Source organism: Cynoglossus semilaevis, chromosome Z (genome assembly GCF_000523025.1).
Source record: "Cynoglossus semilaevis isolate Cse_v1.0 chromosome Z, Cse_v1.0, whole genome shotgun sequence".
NCBI lineage: Eukaryota > Metazoa > Chordata > Actinopteri > Pleuronectiformes > Cynoglossidae > Cynoglossus > Cynoglossus semilaevis.
The window spans coordinates 6785327-6798058 of record NC_024328.1 but is presented as its reverse complement, the minus strand read 5'-3'; the positions used below and the strand labels follow the sequence as shown (position 1 = coordinate 6798058).

Sequence of the window (12732 nt, the reverse complement as noted above, 5' to 3'; positions counted from 1 at the left end):
GTCCCTTCACAGTATTGTTATAATGTTCTTTCTATCTCATATTTGAACTTTTTAATCTTTATACTTTTAGTTGGGGGAGTACTGTGGTGAGCTAAAGGATATTCACTTGGGTCAGTGCTACAATATCACTGATGAAGGCATGGTGGCCTTGGCCAAGGGATGTCCCAAACTGCAGAGACTCTACCTGCAGGAGAACAAACAGGTCAGTCCATGTGACTCTGTTGTCACACTTTCTCTTCTATGTTTCTTGTCTCTTTTTGTTTTTGTATGGCGCTTCATATTTGTGTTCCTCTTATAGCAAGCACTTATTTAACACGTATTTTTGGTTTAAGAACAATAGCTAATGCACTGTGGTTTAACATTTATCCTTAACATTGATTGGATAGGACTTACTAAGTTCTAGTGAAAATACCAATATAAATGTGCTTGTAAATAAATATTCATATTTTATTTATGTTAAATATTTTAGGCACATACTTTTCAACTACTTAAATGATTAAAATTTGTCTTATTGAAAACATTTCTAACGTTTTGAAAGAATGACAGACACATATATTATTACATATTAGTTCAGTATTCCTGACATTTTACAATATGCACTACATACATTTGCAGTATATCACATGTTACATGTATTACTTAAGTGACAATATGTATTGCAGTGCAATGCAAAGCTGTTTTTTCTATTTTTCATTTCTGTTGTATACATGCTGAGGGGTTTGCCCGAGCACTGGCTTTGCTTAGGCAGGTACACAACGTACACAATGTGGGTTTTTTTTTTGATGGCTCAAGAAGAAATCTCTGGCAGCTTTTTGTACAGTCGATCTGCAGTAATACTGCAATACTACTACTACTTACAACTTCATACACTGCTCTGCTGCCATTGTTGAACTTGTCTTGACACTTGAGTGTTTTTGGGGCTCGTCATGTCAACATGACCCGACCTCCAGCAGCTATTTAGTCTTTCCTTATTTTCCCCTTGCATCACGTTTCCTCAACAAAGGAAGGCGACAGATTACTTTGAAGCACTAGATGTCACTATATCTCAACTTCTGAAAATCAGCAGCTTGTTGATGCTCCTGCTGAGCAGTGTATTTCTCCACCGACCTCAGTGTGCCTGTAATTTTCAGCGTGTATTGACTTTTGTTACAGTAAGAGGACAATAATTAGGAGTGACTGTCTTTAGCCCCCTATCACTGAGGTCTGCCCTCCTCTTACTAATCAGCCCACCCCTTTTTCTTCCCCTGCAGTCACTTTTCTTTGTAGCCCGTAAGTAATCGCGACCTTGACAAATCGCTCCACTTAAGTAGTTAACAATGGCCGGGTTTGTTCAAACTCTATTTATCAAACTAATCTTGTATGAAATTAACATTTACCTCACGGTGAGAGATGAACATTTGCCACTGATAACACTTTCAGCTTCACTCTATCCCTTGCGGTCATTTTTCAGCAGTGAGATCATTGCAGTTATTTTGGCTCGCTGTCATGATGGTGGAGAGAAATGGGCTGAGCCTATATGGGAATTGTTATGTCTAGGAGCTGTGGTTGCTTGTCCTGAAATTGTCATTAGGTTTGCCAAAAATTGAGTCAACCTAGAAACTTGCCATGTCTCACAGGACATTCATTCTCCTAAAAAGATCTTTCAACATATCTGGGAAACCACATATGATTTTCTTTAATCACAATTTCCAGACAATTTTGTCTGAATATGTAGACACAGCAACTTCAGACGCTGATGTTTGGACTCTGCTCTCATTTAGAGTTAACCTTCAGATGATACAGACTCTTGGCCGTGGTGCAGTGATTATGAATATTATAACACATGAGGTATAAAGAATTTAAGAGGTTATACAAGCTCTGGGAGGACTTTGATCATGAAGTGTGTGTGTGCGCGTGTGTGTGCGCACGTGTGTGTGTGTGTGTGTGTGAGAGAGAGGGAGAGAGAGAGACTTCAACAATGACTAACTATGAGGATTTCAGGGAGACTCAAGTAGATGTTTGTATGACTAAAATCAGTCTGTAAATATATTGCCTTAAAACTCCTCTCCTGTCCTCTCCTCTCCTCTCCTCTGCTCTCCTCTCCTCTCCTCTCCTCTGCTCTCCTCTCCTCTCCTCTCCACTCCTCTCCTCTCCTCTCCTCTCATCTCCTCTCCTCTCCTCTCCTCTCTTCTCCTCTTCTCTCCTCTCCTCTCCTCTCCTCTGCTCTCCTCTCCTCTCCTCTCCTCTCATCTCCTCTCCTCTCCTCTCCTCTCATCTCCTCTCCTCTCCTCTCCTCTACTCTCCTCTCCTCCCCTCTCCTCTCCTCTCCTCTCGTCTCCTCTCCTCTCCTCTCCTCTCCACTCCTCTACTCTCCTGTCCTCCCCTCTCCTCTCCTCTCCTCTCATCTCCTCTTCTCTCCTCCTCCTCCTTTTCCTTGTTTTCTTCTTTTGGTCTTTGTGGTGCAGTGCTCCTGTCTCTGTCTGGTCTAATCAATCTCAGATGATGATGAGCCATTCACTCACTCTGATCTGCTCCTTTTTCCTCCTCCTCCTCAGAAATTAAATAATTGAATGGCCACAGGATTTTTTTTCTGTGTGGTCTTGCCTCGTGCACACATACATTTTTCTTGCCATCTGCCTCCTGTGGTTGTGGTTGGAGTTCCATGCTGGAGGGTTTTATAATTTTTTTTCTTCTTGTCTTTGTTAAGTTCAGATCCTGCTCTGTTGATGGTTACACATATTTTTGTAGCAGAAGGTCGAGATGCTTCTGTTTGAACATTTGTGTTCAAATGAAAACAAGTTTAAATGTTGATGATACTGGTCTTAATTCTGGTGATGGTTGTTAGTTGACTTAGGACAAGGTGTGAGTCTAAGGTTGTGGTTTCGTCTTTCTTCTGCTTGTTTAGTGCTAGGAAACCACCAAACGACATATATAATTTTAAAACATTTAATGGGTTTAAATTTGTTTTTTCAAATTATGTCTGTCTATCTGAGGCCAAAGAGTGTGTTCTGGCTCATGGACAGGCGATCTTGAATCTCTGTGTTCTGTTGTTTGGCATTTATTCGTTTGTTTTTTTATTCTAAACTTGTGAAATTACAACATTTGTCTTGTTCTTTATCTTCTGAAGTGTTTTTCCTTTTCTCCCACTCATTCATATTCTGCTCCCTCCTCCACCTCAAAGGGCAAAGTCTGTGAAGGGAAAAAAGCAAAATCTTCCTTTCCTCATCTCACTCCAGTTTGCTGTTGAGGGAGAGACGGTGCTCAGCGAGTTTTACTTTTGAGTTCTGTCAGTTTCTTGTACCCGAGTGGTCGACAAGTTTTTAACTCCCAAAAATCCCCATCTGCTCTCTTCACACATCTGTATACGTCTGAAACTTTACTGTCAGTGAAACACGTTTTTTTTTTTTTTGTTCGTGAAGCAAAAACTCTCTATCTTGGAAAAAAAAAATCTGCTCTCCTGTCTTGTAAAAATCAAAGAGTGTGCATTTAATTTCCCTCGCAGAGTGATGGGAAATTTTTTTCTAGCGGCTCATCTCACCAGACATTCTCTCTTTCTCTCCTTTTCCTTCATTCCTCTCTCACTCGTTCAGCCAGAAACAGACACTTACACAGACATAGACACGCTCAGGCTCTGATTATTTACAGTTTTAATTAGTCCAAAATGTAGAAAAGTACGTGGAGCTGGAGAGATGACCTAACATAGATCAGCATGTGCCCTCAATTTAGGTATAATTACAAGTGTGCGTGTAAAATCCGAGCTTCTTGCTCTTTCTGCTAAGCCCCGTCTTCCGGCTATTTCACTTTTTGGAATGTAAGACGACATGATCATCAGGAGAGCTGTGTAAAAAAAAAAAAAAAAAAAAAAAATCTGAAAAGACAGACAGCGAGCGACAGTGTTTTGACTGCAGGTCAGTGATGGACGCCGTGTCTTTGACTCTTTCTGTTGGCTGGAGAGAATAGAGAACTACGGTGGAATCAGCCCTAATTGTAGTCGACATTGTATATTGACATTAGCAGATATAATTAGCCGGGTTAGAGAGAGGGAGAGCAAAGACAAAGGAAGCGATAATGATGGTTGTCGGTTATTATGGGATCATTTTGACATAATGCACACACAGACACACACACACAGACCCACCCACACACACAAACATACACTTACACACACACAGAGCAGTGGCTGGTGTGAGTGGCTGCCAGCTGTACTGGAGTCTATTCCTGAGACCAAGTTCACATATTTGACTGTAATTAGAGATAAACAGAACCACACTGACGAGCTACGCACACAATCACACACACACACGCACACGCACACACACACACGTGCATTGTCCACGTTCTTTACATGATCCGGCCAATCCCCTCTGGTCTTCTAGAACTATGTTTAAGACCCTTAATGACGTTTAATGCCAACTGTTGTATATCGTGTATTTAGCTGCTAATGGCAGTAGATTAAGTCTGTCAGAGTGAAGGAAGTTTCTGTGCTTTCATGTCACCAAAGAACTCTCCAATGTCCGTTCTCTGTCCTCTGTCCTGTGTGTTCATCTGAGGTGCCCACATGTAGGTCAGGTCTACGTTTGTTTTGCCACACAGAGCTGTAGAAACTTTTTGGTTTTGCATTTTTGCTCTTTTGTCCGCTGAGCAGAAAACAAATCATTATACTTTAAAATCTATTTTTTCTCCCCCTCTTTAATGATTTTGCCCTTCACTTATGTTATTTTTGCTCCTTATCTTAGCACTTTACGTTTCTATCTATGTTGTTGTTTTCTTCAATGGCATTTTTTTAAATATTGGAGTCAAAGAATCTGTAAATCTTTTTACCAATAAATGACAGGAACCATTGTTAGCACTGCTGAGATACAGAGGCCTCATTTACATCGACAGTGTTTTTACAGAGGCAATACATATTTATTGGCTCGCTGTAACTAGTGCTTTTAGTAGGACACATTTGCTTGCTCTGCTTTATAATAAAGATATTTTTAATTTTACAAATCTAGACCAAATAAAAGGCTCCCTTTTAAATGTATCCTTTATTTTGATCTTTAACATAAACCTTTCAACACAGCAACTTTCTAAAAATGAAGTCTGAGGTTTAGTACTGAGAAATACTCAGTGTCCTGGAATTTAGGTTTGGACTGGAGCTGTGACTTGTTTGATATTAAAGTCACTTTTAGAGTGAGATTTAAAAAACTATCAGTAATCCCAGGCATTCATGACATGACTATTTACATTCTGTTTCTCAAAAATGTGGTTTGTATTTTGTTTTAATTGTGTGTCCAGACCCTAGGTTGTCTGTCCAGGAAAAGAAATCTGTGCCTCTGACAAATATAGTTGTAGACCTCTGCCTTAGATACTATTTTCCTGGTCCGAATTAGAGAAGGGACTCGCCCCGTACTTTGAGAACCACTGCCCAAACCAGATTGAAATGTGTTGCATAAATCAACTTTGTATCCACAAGTACAGTTCGCAAGGACTGTATTTTTGCCAAAACTTTTTAAGAGACTTGGGATTATAAAGTTTTGTTACAAATAAGTAAATATCTTTTAGATTTTAAAAAACTTTTCTGTCTCTGCTGCTTTTATTTTCAGTGTGTAGCTCGAAGCTCGTCCCTCGTCCCTCCTCTCCACTGTCCACTTCTTCAGTCCATATTTGAAGTGTCTCTGTATCGATCTCCGGCCCGCAAAGCTCCCGTGTGTTTGTGTGACGGGGCCGCTCGCTGATTGGCCTTTGCCTGCAGACTTATCAGATGCATTAATGTGCACCGACTTCCACTAGGACAGCTGGTTGCACTCAGATGCAGAAAACCGTCAATACTTTGCCTCCACTCGTCTGCCTGAGAACAAAACACGTTTTAGAAGGTGGAGAAAGAAAGGGAGGAGAGAGGAGGGTTGCTGTTAGAAAGTCAAGTCCCTGAAAAGGTGCCTCCAAACCAATATTTCACCTCTCTGCACTGATTCGATTTTTATATTAGCTACCTTAGGGGGGAAGTACGTGGCATCTTTTCACCTGACTCTTTCGGCAACATTGACAAAAATTACCTTTTTTAAATTCAGCACAGAAACAGTGGTGTGGTGGGACGACTTCTGGGAATGACTTCAGGAATGGAAGAACTAGCAGTGCCGACTCTCTATGCTTGCTCCACGGTGATGCCAAAAAATGAATGCTAAAAAATGTCATTGCTTATGCCAAAGTCAAAATCTTGACTTGTTTGTTTGGTGAAATGGATCGCAGCTGAAGAATCGAGGCAGATTTTCTTTTTTTTGCTGACTTGAGAATAAAGTCTGGAAATCTTGATTTCAAACTTTAGTGGTTGTTCAACAGCTTGATAGCCTCAGGGTTGAGAGTTATTAGTGGAAATAAGCATATTAAAAGTAGCGGCAGTCACAGCAGTAGCAGCGGCAGCTGAGTATTATATTACACCGAGTCCCCATGTGATGGTATTTTAATGGCAACCACACATTCTTCTGTTTAAAGTGTCTCCATTTCTTTGGGATAAGTTGACATTTTTATTGAATGTATTTTATTTTATGGTTCGGTTTAGGGAAGATAAGAACCAAATGTAGTGTGTTGCTACAATCCAACACAACTGAGCAGCACAAAAACAGAAGTCCTTCCTTATGAAGGAATTTTACTGAAGTCTTTAAGTTTTCCTTTAAACGTATTGTCACTTTTGTTCCAAAAAACAAACAAACCAGAGTCTTGACATTTGATGATTGTTGTTTACTGTCATTCTGTGATGGTCTTCACGCGTGGAAAGCTTGAGTTAACCTGCAGAGGGCGCAGTAGGATAGGGGTTAGAACATCAGTGTAGAGCAGCGATTTAAAAGCAAGGTAATGAGAGAGAAAATAAAATTGGTGAAATGACTTCTGATTAAGTACTTACTATTATGATTTCACACCAGCTGATACTATTAAAAAAATCTTTTTCACAAGATGTGCATAGAAATAGCTCTTTTTTTTTACCTCCTTGGTTTCTTTTTAAATGACAAGAATCTGAATATGATTGATATAAAAATGTGTCTTTTCACAGTTTTCTGACAAAAGAATGTATTATATTCTTATTTCATAAATTCATTATTGTATACACCATGATAAACAAAGATCAATTTTTTCAAATAAAGGCATGATCATTGTCTCTTAATATTGATCATTGATCACTGAAAGAAAAAACAGCAGCAAGTTTGAAATGTTTCAGCTTCAAATTATGAAGTAACTTCCCCAAAAATGCTTTGGTTGAGAAAAAAAGAATCCCTGTTTTAATTCTCCTACTGACCAGAGCTGGGCTCTGACCTGGCCTGTGTTTAAATTGCTTTAGAGGTCGGTGTTTATCCAACTCCAGACAGCAGTGGCTTCTGACACCCAGCCAGGGACTTCACGATGATTCATAGCCCTTTCCGACACCTCGCTCACGCCTTTACTCTTCTTAATCTCTCTTGCTCTCTTTCTTTTTCTACCTCTCTCTTTTTCTGATGAATTTTCCTTTTGTCGGAAAAAAAGCAGAAATGATGTTATCATTAAAAGCAGAAACTTTGCCGTTTCGTCCACCTTTGTATGTATCATGATGAAAAGACGACACAAGTGGACTCGGAGACAGAGAGCACCTAACTTGTTTGTAGATATGTCTGTGTCATCCAGGTCATGGTCAAGTTTGAAAGTTCTGTTAGGCAACTGGACATGTATTTTCTAAAAGAAGACGTTTTACCTCTCATCCAAGAGGCTTCTTTAGTTCTAACTGCTGTACTCCCCACCACCAGTTAGAACTGAAGACGCCTCTTGGATGAGAGGTGAAACATCTTATTTTTAGAAAATTCACGTGCAGTTGCCTAACAGAACTTTCAAACTGAACTTGTCTGTAGCAGATTTTCACCTCCTAATTTTGGACACTAAGTAACCAATCATCCCATTGTTATCCTCCTGTCTCAAACAAACCATATCTTCCCTCCATGTTTGTTACTCCTCTCTACTGCCAGTGTCTCTTCAGGACCAGGACTATCTTCCTCTTCCCCCTTCATTTGATCTCATTAGCGATGATGGATAAGAGACAGAAAGTCACGTGTCTCCATGATGTTTGTGCCCATCTGTGTATGTGTGACCTGCCCCGTCTCTGCGTTTCCCCCCTAAATGTTTCACCCCTCCACCAGACATCACCCGTCTGCCTCGCCCCTGTGATGCATTTGGGGCCGGTGATAGCAGCAGCGGGTCAATACCTGGGATAATGAATGTGTTTAATAAGCACAGTGGGTCGATGGCCTTAATGAAGGTGTGACAGAGGATGGGCCTCCAGAATGCTGCCAGAACGAGACACTAACGAGCCTCTGGGGTTAAGAAGGTCATGTGGTAATCGGGATTCCCTTTCTGGCCTTCCCTCTCTCTGTTTTTCTATCTATATCAGTCTCTTCCTGTCGTTCTTATCTTTCTCTTACACACTCTAATCTTTGCCCTCCTATATCATTCCATTGTGTGTCTTGTGCCTTTATTAGACATGGAAGCACAAAAATTAGGGGAAAGTTACTAAATGGTCTGGTCTGTTTGAACCCAGTGACTCAGAGCTCTGGGCATTTGTACCCATGTGGCATGCACACATGCACACTTATCATTTTGGCTATCAGGCGGTCTTGGCCTCCTTTTCTCCAGCTTGTGGTCATAATGGTGCACATGTTTTTCCATCAGATTCGTCATTAAGATGTTTTTTGATTCCATTTTCATTTCAGTGTCTCTCTCTTTTTTATTACCGTATTTTTCGGACCATAAGGTGCACCGCATTATAAGGCGCAATATGAATGAACGGGTCTATTTCCATACATCAGGCGCACCGGGTTATAAGGCGCATTAAGCGAAACAAAACAGTGATCATTGCAGAACAGTAGGGACGGAGGTTTGTGGAAACGGGTAGTGACCTAATTTGGACACTGGAGGACGCTGTTGTTGTTGATTTTCGCCGCTCCAGAGTCAGGCGGTTGTCACTATTTTTGTTCTGTGCTGAAGTGCGGATGTTGTTTTGCAGGGAGTGTTTTTCCTGTATTGATAAAAAAAAGAAATGTACGGCACCATACATCGACAATTCAAAAACACAACTCAGAGTCTCCAGGTGTTGGGAGGCATGACGCGACGTTGCACAGATTTGGGTTAGACAACTGTACTGTAATAATTGTTGTTGATCATCTTCTAACTGTGATAACAGAGTTAAATGTCATTGTTGGCTCCCAGTGTGCTTCAGTTGTGTGCCATCATGTGTGATGCGCTGTGTGGTTTGGCTTTATAAAATCGGTTCGAGCTCAGTAAGCGCAACCAGAAGTAATACATAAGGCGCACCGGGTTATAAAGCACACTGTCGATTTTTGAGGAAATTACAGGTTTGTAAGTGCGCCTTATAGTTCGGAAAATACGGTATGTCTTTTTAATCGATTTTTCCATGTCTCGTGTGTGGCATGTCCATGTTTTCAAGGGTGAGTCGTATTAGAAATGCTGGCTTGACTGTTTGGGTGTGGTAATCAAGTAGTCTTTTGTAAAATGTTTTTCCAAGATGTGGGTTTCCAAGAAGGCTACCAGGCTATTTTTTCAGATTTAGAAGTTTTACTGTCATATGGCCTGAAGTCTGAAAAACCCACTGTGATAAAGCACAATGAAACACTTATAATGGCCAACACAGTCAGAAGTAGTGATGTGTCGTTTGTGAGTGATTTGTTCAAAATGAACAAATCTTTTATACAGTATATATGAAATATATATATATGAAAGATTCGTGACTCCGAGTCATATGAAATATTTGTTCATATTGAACTCACTCACTGTGAACTATTCTTTCACTGTGAACTAATCTTTCACTGTGAACTAATTACTCTGTGAACTAATCTTTCGCAGTGAACTAATCTTTCGCCGTGAACTTGTCTTTTGCTGTGAACGAATAATTCTCTGTGAACTAATATTTCGCTATGAACGAATCATTCTCTGTGAACTAATCTTTTGCTTCGTTCTCACAGATTCGTTTCATTTGTCACGTGACAGAGAGCTCGGGTCTCTTTTGCTCTCATTCATCTTCACATTGTGGTGTTTTTATTTCGTAGCTTTTCACATGGTTTTAATTGCTTATGACATTTTGTGTACTTTGTAGACTTTGTCAGCGGAAGCAAACCATGTTGCCTTCAGTATTTAGTGTCGGAGGACTGCAGCCTTCTTTACAACGCCCACAATAGGGCTAAAAATGAATGAAATTATTCGTTCAAGATTCATTCACGACTCATTCATTTTACTGTTCAAGAGTCAAAGATTCGAATCAATAAAAAGAGTCGGTCTTCCCATCACTAGTCAGAAGAAATAGATGAGATTGTAGCCAAAAACCATCTGACTGGGTAGTATAGGAAAACGAAAACATTGAGTTAGTGAGACAATAATATCTGCCTGTCAAGGACTTGTCCATTTCTTATCTTTGGAGTGTTTCACATATTAGTTAAATGCACAATGTCATTTTCTTAGGGTATTATAAGAGTAGGATTTGAACATTTGGATTGGTTTGACAGGTAGAATAGATTAGTAAATAAACTGAAGCAGGATGAAATATTCAAGCGGCGCTTAGTGGATTGACCTGATGGGACATTAAACAATGGAACAGGATGGCCATTTGTTAAAAGTACGTTGGTGAAATAACATCAGTGTATGTAGGAGAACATGTGGCAGCTTTAGGTTATTATTGAAACAAAAAAATGTATACATTTTGTCTTCTTATGACTAATTTAAAATCATAATGATTTAACGTGGTGTCATCTGTAAATAGTATGACCTTAATTGAAAAGTGCTCATTCTATGGTAATAAAAACACCAGGTTATACTTTCAGTTGAGTGTTCACCCAGAAAAGCATAGTACATTTTTTCTATATTTTCATGCCAATACAAATGTTATAAAAAAAAAAAGTTTTCACCTCAATCTCACACACTGAACCTTTTAAGGCCTAGACTTTACGAAAACTCCTTTGTTTCTAAATTTACATTTATATAATGTGATTAAAGAAGAACCATATGTTGTTTCTACTTTACTTTTATTTTGCTGTCACACAGTGTTTTTTTTGACATGTCTCTTTAGAGTTGACAAGTTCGCACAGTCAGAATTTATGTGTTTTAGAACTTTTCAAGGAATCAAATCTGTGTTTTGGGAATTCCTGTTGCACACAGTTGCACCCCAGTGCACACAGCTGTGAAAACATTCTTCTACTCGTACAGAGCGTTAATATAGTAGATGTCAATACAGTGAAACTAAGAAGCAGAAGTTTTCCTCCTCACGGCCATCGTCAGGTACAACAGCTTATCCTGTCATTAGAAAACGGCCATTAGTCTCCCGCTTCCTCTGCCTCCAGCATCGGCATGTCACCAATAGCGAAGTGTGACTTCCTGAACCTCACATTTCTTCGCCTCGCGTTTCCAGAGTGCAGAGCCGTTATGAGTTATAGCAAAGAGACAAGCAATCGATTAATGGTGCACTTAGCTGGGCTAATTAACAGCTTTGTAGGAGTGGAGAAGGCATTGGGCAGCATCAAGGAGGTTGTTTCCCCATCACCGAGACCCCAGATAACCTTTAAAGCATATATCAAATTACAACACACTACACATCGCAGATTGCAGGGCCAAGCAGCTTCATGGACGTTTTGTGCATAAGTCTTGGTTAACTTTGAAAGATATCATAATGTCTTTCAGGTGGAGAGAACTTGTCTGACTTGACTTTCTTTGTCTTTTTGGGAAATTTATAGGAACTTTGTCTGGGCCTTATAAAAACCCCATGAATCCATTCACTGTTACTGAAATCCATCAAACTCGGTGTTCAGACATTTCTGCAGACCTTTCTGTCTTGTTTTTGTCCTTTAGTCTGTCAACCATGCAGTTTCTCTTCTTTTAAAACAATGATAGAAACCATGGGTTTCTTTGCCACCTGTCACTCCATATCTCCTTTCTCTTTTTCTGCAATCTCTCGTCTCCTTTCTTCCCTCTACTTATCTCGGATCCTGTTGGAATTTGACACTGCTGGAGAATTTGGCTCAGCTAAATTTGCTCTCAATTAAAAGCGATTTTGGTAAAAACTGATCCAGAGGGAACAGATGAATGAGAAAGCAGAGCCAAGGAGCTGCCTGACTCTTTTTGGCCTCCAGTACTTGGCTGCTTTTGGGTATTTTTGAGGGCATGAAAAGTAAATTATGGGCGTGTTGTAGAGTGAAGACAGCTGATTTGCATTTAGATAAATCCCCGTGGATGTGTGGCTGTCATTGAGATGCACGGGTCTGTATCCCGTGGCCCCCTACTCAGGCTCCATGCTCCCTGCAGGGTAAGAGTTGTGTGCGTGAGACAGAGTGCTTACCCTGCTGGACTTCCTTCAGCATTTGCCCCACTTCTCTACAAAATGTTGAATGGGGAATATGAGCCACTACTGAACAGAGAGCTGTGTTCACATGTGTATGTCTGCCCAATCTAAATTTATGCTTGACCTTTCCATACCTGCACAGGACAAAATGTGACTAATGAGAAGTGACTGCACAGACGCACACACATTGTTGAGACTCCACACTACACCCCATCGGACATAGTGTTGATACAGTGCGTTACAAAGCAGAATCCCTGGTGAGAATGTGATTATTCACTTTTTGCATCTGTCCTTCATCACTCGCAATTACAAATGACTCTTGAATTCATGTTGTGAAAAATTGGACAATAGGTGGTTGTTCCGTGTCCAGACTCTTGCAGCTTTCATTAGGCCTTTTTGATCATGTAGCC

At 40.2% G+C, this 12732-nt stretch overlaps 1 protein-coding gene across 1 annotated transcript in view; it reads left to right on the top strand.

Annotated features, from left to right (window-relative positions):
• The window catches only part of fbxl17 (F-box and leucine-rich repeat protein 17), a 203787-nt gene that overhangs the window by 4474 nt on the left and 186581 nt on the right, over positions 1-12732 (top strand). The window contains exons 5-6 of the mRNA XM_017042934.2: positions 1-16; positions 71-202. The exon at positions 1-16 is cut by the window's left edge and continues 269 nt beyond it. Of these exons, the coding sequence (XP_016898423.1) occupies positions 1-16; positions 71-202 (148 nt within the window). The remainder of the gene's footprint in view (positions 17-70; positions 203-12732) is intronic.